Source organism: Zophobas morio, unplaced genomic scaffold (assembly GCF_036711695.1).
Source record: "Zophobas morio isolate AGI-343-1 ecotype UQ-CSIRO unplaced genomic scaffold, CSIRO_AGI_Zmor_V1 ptg000097l, whole genome shotgun sequence".
NCBI classification, from domain to species: domain Eukaryota; kingdom Metazoa; phylum Arthropoda; class Insecta; order Coleoptera; family Tenebrionidae; genus Zophobas; species Zophobas morio.
Window position 1 is genome coordinate 72799 of NW_026972202.1, and position 10129 is coordinate 82927.

Below are 10129 nucleotides of genomic sequence, written 5' to 3' on the forward strand. Positions count from 1 at the left end.
TAATAACTCGTTCTTCGTTAACTTTCGCAACCTTTTATTGGCACTAGAGTATTATACTACGCGTAGCAATTATCTTCCCTATAATTTTTACATTGACTAAATTTTGTTCAGACATAACTCATCTATTAAAAGAGAGCAAGGAAAAGGAAGAACTAAAGCAAAGTTGACGAAAGATATTTGTGCGCCATAATCGGAAATGAGTGTCAAGCAGAAGGATACAAACAAAGTGGACGATTGGTGTTAGATCGATGACTACTGATAGACATCTTGACCTGTTTTCGAAGCTTAGCGAAGTCGTTGAAGAAAATCATATATCTGAACGCACTAAAACCGGCATGAAAGCAAAAGACCCACACTGAAGGGCTGGTGAAACCTATAAAATTGAGAACCACTAGTGTGGGACAAGCTCGTGTAGATATAGGGATTTGTTGCTTTATAAGAGGGGGAGGGATTTACTGTATTTTTTAGAAGCGCATTGAAAGACAATGAATTTATTAACGGGTTATAAAAAGATACCTACAAGCCTAAAAATATGCTGCGCGTCTGCCTAGTTGAAAAGAGATGGAAGAAAATAAAAGCTGTAAGGCTATTAAGAGGTCGGAGTTGCAAAATATTTAGATTTCGTGTGCCTTATTAGTGTAAACTTGTTACCTAAATTAGTTGCACTTAAAATTAGAACCAAAAAAAAGTTTCAGGGTTTTGTAGGCTTGCACCGGGCTACAAGCTGGGTACCGGTAAGATTATTCAAATTAAATAGGTTAGCTTCTATTAAATGTAGTTTTTTATGACCCAGATGAGGGGCGTGGATGTTTTGCTGAGAAGGAAAAATTACCAAAAATTCTTGTGTGCAATCGTTAAGTTACTAGAGAAGAAAGAAGTCGTCGATTATCGTTTGTAGACGAGGTTAAAAGGGCGGAAAGGCATTATAATAAGGATTCCAGAAGAATAATCTTGCCAGCTTTTGTTAACTTGTTAAAAAAATTTGTTTGGAATTTCTAACATTTGAAAAGATTTAATTGCCTCAACTCGTAAGCAGTGAGCAAAAGACAGACAATATGTCTGGAGAATATATCATTTATAAAAGAAACCAGGTTTTAGAAGCGTACTGATATTGGAACCAATTATTTTTGAGTCAAACAGAAAAATAATATGTTGATTGCTTAAGGGGAACAAAAAATAATAGATAAAAAAAAGAAACTAGTTATTAGAGATAATGCGAGAAGCTAATTAAAACAGATTATCAAAAAAGGCAAGTGACTAGAATTACCATATGTTAGTAGTGGTTGAAGACCCCTTTAAAAGATTCAAGCATTGAAGCTGTCCACAAAAAGTCTGATAAAAATGTGCCTATGTGCAGTCTGCATGAGAAGCTTCATTTTTTTGATAAGTTAACTCGTCTCAGAATTTCCCCACTCGAACATCAAATTTTATTTTGCCATTGAAAATAATTTTTTGCCCAGTCGTCTACAGTCCATAATAGTTTAGATTTCGCCCATTCATATATATTTTCCTTGTTTATGGCTAAAAGTGTTTTTTTTAGTCTTCCTGTAATAAAAAATACATCTCCATTAAAGATGTACACGGTATCTATGCCATACCTTTTAAAATTTTAGTCCAGATACCTATCCATTGTCTACAACATACGCGAGATAGTTTTAATATTGACTTTGTTCCGCTGTGCCATGATATCTCGTATTGTATGTCGTCGCCCTTTTTCACCCAATTTTGTGAGATCGTTGACTTTTGGATGAAACTAACTTAGGGCGGCCTAGACTTTTTTACCCATAACAACATCTCCGTTTTCAGACAGTTTGGAGCGTAGAAAACAATTGGTTTTGCAATATTCAAAGATTCAGCAACCTGACGAACGGTATTGCTTTGGCAATGCTGTCTGACTATTATTTTACGCACACCTGCACCTCAGATCATTTTTTTTATGACCAAAGTTCACGGTTATTAGAAACAAAATTATATATCGTTTAGGTTATAGTTGTTGTCATTTGTTGCAAAGTCCACTCCGTTCAAAAAAAATAAATGAGTTTTATACAATTTTGTTCCAACAATTAGTTGTCAACCTTTTTACAATGTAAAGATACAAATTCACATAAATAATAACAAATGGCGGAAATATTATGTTTATTCTGATTTATAACAATAATAAACGTACATTGTTAAATCTCCTCAAAAAACCGTGTGAAAAGTTAATTGAAGTTGTTTAGCAGCCTTCAACTAAAATAAATCGCTTGCCCCAACGTTTAGTTGTTTGGGCTCGTAAGATTGCAAAGTGCAACCTGTCAAGTTTAGGGCTGGGAGAGGGCGATCTAGCTCGGAAGTCAACAGGGGTAAAAACTGTGTAAATGCGTTTAAATTTTGCAGCTGAACTATTTTAGTCGTCTGCAGTGTTCAGTATGATGGAGAAGTTTTGCGTTACCCCACTACGGTGTTATTACTAGCCTCCGGGTTGGCTACTATGAAATAAAATAAGTTTAGGGAGTGAGGAGTAAAAATTTAATAGAATATAAAAAATGTAAGAAAGGGTTATTTAGACCATTTAAACGTGCGTTGATAATTATTTTACACTTTAATTTGATTTACAAACGATATTTCTTGGTGCTCATATAAATCAGAAAGAAAACCGAATTGTCAAGCTCTCCCACAGGATGATGGCGTACAAACAAGGTATAAGCATGTGTTGAGCCCCAATTCCAATTATACGACAATTTGTAAGGGCTTCCACCTGGCCTCTACTGCACTAATTAAAGCGTGTTAGTGGTTTAGGTTGGTAATGGTATCATCCTTCAATTCTACTAATGTTAAGAAGTCATGTATGTATTATAATATCTATTAAAAAGTATATGTTGTAGCTTAAAATCAATGTCTCTTTTTTCTTCGGAGAAGACTGCTAGTTGTTGGGACTTCAAGACTGAAGCCTCCAAATTGTATCATGACAATACCTGGGGTAAGCCTGAAACTAATTCTCGCGCACTGTTTGCACAGCTCCATCTTGAAATATTTCAAGCTGGTCAAATTATATTAATTTTATTTTTTTTTGAAGTTATGGCTCTTTGATTTAAGTGTAGGTTTATCTTGGAGTACAATTTTAAATAAAAAAGACTCATTTAAGAAAGCTTTTCGTGGCTGGAATTTTTGCGAAATTTCAAAGTACACAGAGGAAGACTTAAAAAGACTTATGGTTGATACAACAATTATTAGAAACGAGAGGAAGATAAGGGCCGTTATTAACAATGCTAAGTGTACACTTCTAATCGAGCAAACGGGTTACTAAATTGTATACCATAACTATATATATATTAATAACTTCTCTTGTTGCTCGTAAATGCAATAATTAAAGAGATTTAGACCTCTTTTGAATATAGAAGGCTTTGCCAACTTTATATGGAATATCGGCTTGAAATTAAGTACTAAAGAGCGAATAATTACAGGACTTTATCCGAAAACGCATATGAGAAGAGATTTTACCACTAAAACAGTACAAAGATTGTATGCAGATGGAGTACATCCTACCAAAAGCATAACTTTTGCAGTTAAAGCTTTAAGGAAGAAAGGATTTAAATTTATCGGGGAGACAATTGTACTAAACTTTTTTCAGGTATTTGTTTTAGACTACATCCCCACTCCCAACAGTTTTTTATTACACTTTATTACTTTTTTAGGCTTGTGGTATAGTAAACCATCATAAAAGAAACTGCCCTTATTTTTTAAAAAACGAGGAACTGTTTAAAAAAGCGGTTTTAGCTCTTAAACAAAAGCAAAAGTAAAGCAATAAAATGCCACCGCCTTACTAGACTAAAAACTAATAACTACGCGAGTATTATGTTAATAGCAGGTTTATAATAGCATGAGCAGTTCCAGCATGGATTACCCACAGACACGCTGGGCTCGCCCGCAGTCTTTGCGACTCAAACCGTTGCTTCATAGCCTTGACTTCTGGCTACCGTCTATACTGACGGAATGGTTCGTTATGTTAACCCTTGTAGGAGCACTCCTTTTTCGTATTGAGTTGTACAGATAACTAAGTAAGAACTTAACCAACATCTTTTATAAATAAGGTTGCTTTTAGATAAGTGATGGATGCTTAAACAATAAAGAAAACTCTGCGTGAACTAAAAATCAATTTTCTTATTTTTATTTACTTTAAGTTTATAACGACAATTGTTAAAAGAGTTTCGCAAAGAAGGAATTCAGGATTTCTACCTTTCCAAAATGCTTTAATATTAATTTTAACAAAACACTTTACAATCTTTTGGGGTTAGTTCAGTCCTTTTTTTTGCTGCTTTTGGAAACAAGTTTTGCAATTGGGCCTTCTGCAAAGTATTATAATGAAATTAAGCGGGTGATAAAAAAGACAGTACGGAATAGAACCCGCAAAGAGCGCCTGCCAGAGACAAAGACATGCCAATCCAATCCCGATAATAAGTAAGAGTCCCAATCGAAGTAGGAAGCTCATAGGAGGGGGAGGGGTGCCGCCCTCCCTTTGAAATCTACGCCAAATGGGATGGGAGGTGTTGGGGCGGTTGTATGGGCGCGATGCCATGTGCCACACATCGGTAAAGGCATTGGGGGGAAGCAGCGCCAGTAACACGGTGAGGATAAACAGAGCAAGCCAATTCGCTACAAGACCCTTGTTTTTCAGCACAAAAGTTCTAAACTGTCCTCCAAAACTAAAAATCAAAGCCGAAGTGATGAGATTTAAGTAAAAGGCGAGATAAAGCGCAGTTGCTTCCCCTGCCAGATAGATTTTGATAAAGTATACAACTAGTATAAAAGTGGACTTACAGTTATCGCTTAAAAACCACCAGTATTGAGATGTAGCCAGAGAGGAAGGCCAAGGCACAAAGTTCTTCGAGTGGGTCACAAACCAAAGTACGGCCAACAGTATAAGGAAATTGATAGCTATGACGCCAATCACTGAAACCAGTGTTTGCAGGCTTAGCAAACTGGAGGTGGGTCTCCTGCCTTTCAGTGTACTTTTGGGTCTACCCAACGTCATCGTGTACCCCAAAGTCAAAACGGCCACGGCGTCGGCAAATATGCAGCCCATAAGGCTCAAGAGCACTCCGTAAAAGAAGCAGAAGAGCTTCGTCATCGAAAATAACTGTCCGTAGCAAACCAGAAATTTATACACGCCAAACGACGTGTGCAGGGCAGCTCGGCCTTCTTTTACTAGTGCAACCACAGAAGAGATGGTTTTGGTCCTGAAAACGTTATTTTCGTTAAGTAACAAGCGAGCCTGAAAACAATTACGTAGAGGTGAAAGGGGAAACCAACGACGCCTCCGCGTCACCAAAGGCTATTCCCGCGTGAGCTGCTCGCAAGGCCCCGCAGTCGTTACCGCCGTCTCCACACATCCCGACTACCAGGCCTGCAGCGCGGTAGGCCTTCACTATGCACACTTTAGAGTCTATGCAAAGCATATTATTCGCACTAATTGATAAAATTAAGACGCAAGAAGAACCGGGAGGCATGCGAGCGTAGATCCTAATGTGGAAGACCAGCAACTCCAAATAGCCGCCCTCTAAGAGAGCGTTAAGCGTAGCGCTACCGGACAAGGCAAGCACAAAATCGGTCTCGCTTGAAAACGATTTGCGGGTCCCCAAACACTTCTGCAGGACCTCTCCGGTGGTCATGTGCTTATGCGCCTCAAACTCAGTACCAAAGCAACGCCAGACAACTTCTGCCCCCTCTAGCTGTCCCAGAATCACGAGCTGCCCAATCTTAACGATGTTGCATGCTTTGGCTATGTACTGTGCGCAATTTGGGTGGTCTCCTGTAATCATTATGGGCGTGATGCCTCCCTTCTCTAAATCGCGCATGGCTTTGATGGTGTCAGTTTTCAACTCGTTTCGAAAAACCATGACCCCTTAGCAATAACAAAGAATATAGAAGGCTTCAATGAGCTGCTGTTCAGAGGATCTACCTAAAAACTCCAGATCACGCTCGACCTGCCCGCGAGTTAAATCCACGACATCTTTCTCATTGGCCAAACGTTTAAAGGCCAGAGACAATACGTAAGCGCCGTTCATAGCAAAGCGTTCTGAAGTCTCTCTATATGCCATAGGAAGGGTTTCTTGTCTACAGAGCTTTTCGATTTTCTCAAATGAGCCCTTGCAGAAGACAAACAGCTCATTACTCTCATTTTTAACAATCACACTCATGCGTTGCAGTTCTTTGGAATCGGATAAGCAGGGAAACAATGTGAAAACAAGGTGTTTACCGTAATCAAAGTCAAACTTCCTTAGGACGAGCAGTGCGCCCTTCCCGGAAGGATCCCTGACGACGGAAACTTTATCTTGAAGAGTGAGGACCCATCCAGTGGACTTGAACATTTGCAGCTCAAGCTCGTTCCCAACATAGGCGGTTCCCATCTGCGCTACGGAGTGGCATGAAGCAAGCGCCTCGATTACTTTTCGATTGAGCTCTGATAATAGCACAGTCTAGAAGCACATTATCAAAGTTAACATTACAGCCCCATACTATTCGAGTCGGGGAGGAAAAGCTCGGACCCACCATTAGTTTTGCCTTCATAAAACTCTCTCGATTGGACCCCCAGAAAAGTCAAGTTTTCCATTGTGAGAGTTCCCGTTTTATCGAAGCAGAAGCATTTTATTTTTCCGCTTAAAATAAAAGTCACCCAAAACACTACAACTTTCGAGGGGAGGAAACACACCATATGGCTATACGTGAGGGGTCGAGAGTAAGAACCCCGGCCTTCTTGAGGCGCTGCGACGACCGAATCTGCCCGACCTTCAGGGCGACGGGGAGAAGAGGGGTGAGCACTTGGCTTATTGTAAAGAGGCCGAAAGCCCACTTCGTCACCCAATTTCCCTGTAGGGTCGTAAAGATAAAGATGACGTCTTTTTTTGGATATATAGTAGCACGCACGTACCCCCAGTCCGGACCAGTTCTGAAATATAACAGCCAATACAAATACAAAACAGCCGTAACAGAAGAGAATGCAGGCAACCAAGCCGAATTCCTCATCGTATTTCAAGGAAAGTCTCCGAGGCTGAAAGATAGTGGACACAAGGCCACCTGCAGGACAGACAGACAGAGTCACCAGGTCGTGTTGAGCATGGGGCTGGCATTCTTACCTTGGGAAGTGTGGATTCCCGTGCTAACGACAAGGCCCAACGCCGGCTTCTCAGTGTCAGAAGAGGACTGGAACGTGGCGGCTTCAGCAAATTAAACATAAGTTTGAGAAGAGGGAGAGACCTGAAGAACGGAAGTCCCAGCAAAGAGAGAGTAACGATTTCCATACTTCACACTTTCATAAACGACATCTTCATTAGGACACTAGAATTCTCTTAGTCCAAAAAAAAAACAGGTGGGCGCTGCAGAGACCCTACCTGCACTTTTTGAAGGGGCATACTTTCACCAGTCAGAGAGCTTTCATTGCAGATGGCTGACCCCGCCAGAAGCACGAGGTCGCAAGGCAACTTTAGCCCTGTGCTGACCAACACTATGTCGCCTGGTACGAGCTTGGTGCTTGAGACGCTGGCCCACTTGCCATCTTGCAGAACCTCACAACAGGCAAAGTTCACACACACGTGTCTTTCAAGAACAGAGCAGCGTACCTGCACTTCGGAATGGAAGTCCGTAACTTTTAAAAAGCTCTGCTGGTTCGACCGGGTTACCACGATACTAGCAACTGCACTCGAAAGAACCACGCACAGCTCGGCCGCAGCTACAAAGAGGTAGCTAAACCATAACCTTCAAAAAGGATAACCAGTAAAGCGCTCCTGGTAGAAGCCCGCCAGGCGCATACCACACGGTGTACATGACCCACTGGTAGAGATAAAACCACGTGAAAAACTCGTTTTTAATAAGAGCTGGCACGGAATCCGGGCTATAATAAATGGCGTTGGGTCCGTAGTATTGGTATCTTTCAAGAGCAGCCGCCGAAGACAGCCCCAACTTGTGCCGGTGGAAGTCGGAGTATGTTGTGCCAATGGGGACGAGAGGCGCTTCGAACTTGTCGCCCCGAAGAATATATCTCGAACCTTCGTGAATAAAGGATTGCACCGACGCTCCAGCAACCGTCACGCTGCGGGAAACCTGAACAAACGCTATGCAGATCACAAGGGAAAGGGAGGAAAGTAATACCTTCACCGTCGTGGCCCGCCCCGGAGTTCTTTTCGAGGTTAGCAACTTTGAGAGCATCCTGAAGAGCTTAACAGCCTTGAGAGAGCTTACACTCAGCAGTTCTTCCTCCTCGCGAACCCAAACCCCACACGTACTCAGCGCAGTCAAGGCTACAAGGCGTCCTGAACCAGTTTCTAATCTGACGGTAGAAATAGTTTCTTGCAAATAAGAGAGTAAAATCAATGAGTAGAACACCTCATTTTGAAAAGTCAGCCACAAGGCAAACCATGCCGTGGAAAAAAACCAAACTCCAAAGAAAACGGCTGAATTTTTTTTAAAACTTCCAAAGATAAAAAAGTCGCCGTAAAAACACAAGTCGTCGATGCTCGTAAGACTACAGTTATGATAAAAGTCCAGAAGAATAAGTATAAGTAAAGCTATCCACAATATCGAAATGCTGACTGCTAGTTTGTAGCAAAAGTCTCCAAAAAGATTACTTTTATAGCCTTTGAAGCACTTTTGAAAGCGTTTAGGTAATACGCCCTGCGCAGTGGATTTATATATATATAATAATTATTAAAGTTCTAATAAATAGTAATGATAATTAATAACAAAAGAATGTAATAAATTAAGATCTTTTTCAAGGTTTAAATATATAACTCTCAAGTAAAAACTTTAAAAAATGAAAGCTCTCTTGAGAAGTTCCATAGTTTATAAAAGATATAAAAATAAAACTTTTAACAAAAAAATATATTATATAGCTTGAATAAAACCTTAACATTGTTGTTTTCACTATTAACGTCCAGATTAATTTCATAAAATTCTTCAAATTTGACCCCAGATGTAAATGAAGGATGTGTGGTTTGGGACTCAGATCCCTTTTCACCAGATTCAACATAGTAAGGTTTAGATAATATTTCTTTAGTTTTTCTCCACACTTATTAATTATAATAATTAGTAATATATAATAATATATATAATATTATTACTCGTGAAGAAGGAGAGTAAAAGGAAGACTACGACCAAATAGGTATACAGGAGCAATAAACCTTTTGTTTAATTTAATATATAAAATTAAAAACTTTAACATTATAAAGTACTTATAAAATAAATCTAACCTGGTTCTTTAAAAGTTTTAACCCATGGAATACAATGGGGGTCTGTTTCACAGTCCTAATTAGTTATTTTTAGCAGAAAAAATAACTTTTTTTATACATTACAAAGGCGTTTTCTGAGGCTTATAAAAGTTATTTCCGCTAATTAAAAACTTACTAACGGGTTTATCTTGTAAAAATCATTGTCCGACTCCATAACTCTCGAGATTAACGCAGATCATAAGTTTGCATAGTTCAACTTTACTATTTCTTAGCAGTTCTTCAGGCTTCTTCTATATATGGTAAGTATCATATGGCGCAAGTTACGAAAGACTAATGAGATTTAAAATGGTACTGGCCGTTAATGTATGATAATTTTTGTATATTTTTGACCACTCTACGAGGTCCCGGCCTACTTATTTTTTTATTTTATTTTTTCTTTAAACTGTAAGTGACAGCAGTTTTTACTTAGAGAAAAAAATCATTTAATTTAAACGTTGAGTTTGCTTTGAACCCTCAGCGATAATGACTCTTCCATATAAGTTTTATCACAGACAGTATATTATAACTTCTGTTTGTTAGATAAACGTATTGATTTAATTCTTATTACTAGAGTAAGGTGAAGGCAACTTGTGAAACTAAGTGGTTAAACTCTAGTTAATTTAGTGTTCAGAGTTTTCCATCAGTTTTTTACTACTGCTTTCTTGTCTTGTAGCTTAACGAATCAATTATAAGGCCTCCTGCGATAATAAAGAAGTTTTACAACTATATGCTATTCTAGGAAATATTGAAAGATGCTCATATTATGTTTAGTAAGTAACAGTTTTTAAAAAATAGGACCCAAAATTAAAATACTTTAGAATAATAGTAGTATTATTAAATCGCACGCGTTTCACCCACTGTTTCCTTTACCACTACCCCCTAAAGTGGGA

General features: G+C 39.0%; 1 protein-coding gene across 4 annotated transcripts; it reads right to left on the reverse strand.

The window, feature by feature from the left end:
* Positions 1–4215: 4215 nt before the first annotated feature.
* LOC135144354 (polyamine-transporting ATPase 13A3-like) lies at positions 4216–9441 on the reverse strand. Of its 4 annotated transcripts, none has more exons than XM_064076402.1 (21): positions 9376–9441; positions 9222–9276; positions 9093–9152; positions 8877–9040; positions 8601–8646; positions 8359–8497; positions 7787–8302; positions 7596–7731; positions 7368–7541; positions 7234–7314; positions 7113–7179; positions 6908–7053; positions 6689–6846; positions 6496–6635; positions 6236–6439; positions 5939–6187; positions 5477–5881; positions 5266–5422; positions 4798–5216; positions 4384–4746; positions 4216–4325 (listed from the first exon to the last, which is right to left on the reverse strand). In XM_064076402.1, the coding sequence occupies exons 6-21, from the start codon at positions 8361–8363 to the stop codon at positions 4276–4278; spliced, it is 3270 nt and encodes a 1089-aa protein (XP_063932472.1). In that variant the 5' UTR covers positions 8364–8497; positions 8601–8646; positions 8877–9040; positions 9093–9152; positions 9222–9276; positions 9376–9441; the 3' UTR covers positions 4216–4275. The 4 variants fall into 4 exon arrangements, with proteins under 4 accessions (XP_063932472.1, XP_063932473.1, XP_063932470.1 ...); XM_064076403.1 differs by having other exon boundaries at positions 7787–8076; positions 8125–8302; positions 8359–8646; XM_064076400.1 differs by having other exon boundaries at positions 8359–8646.
* Between the last annotated feature and the right edge of the window lie 688 nt (positions 9442–10129).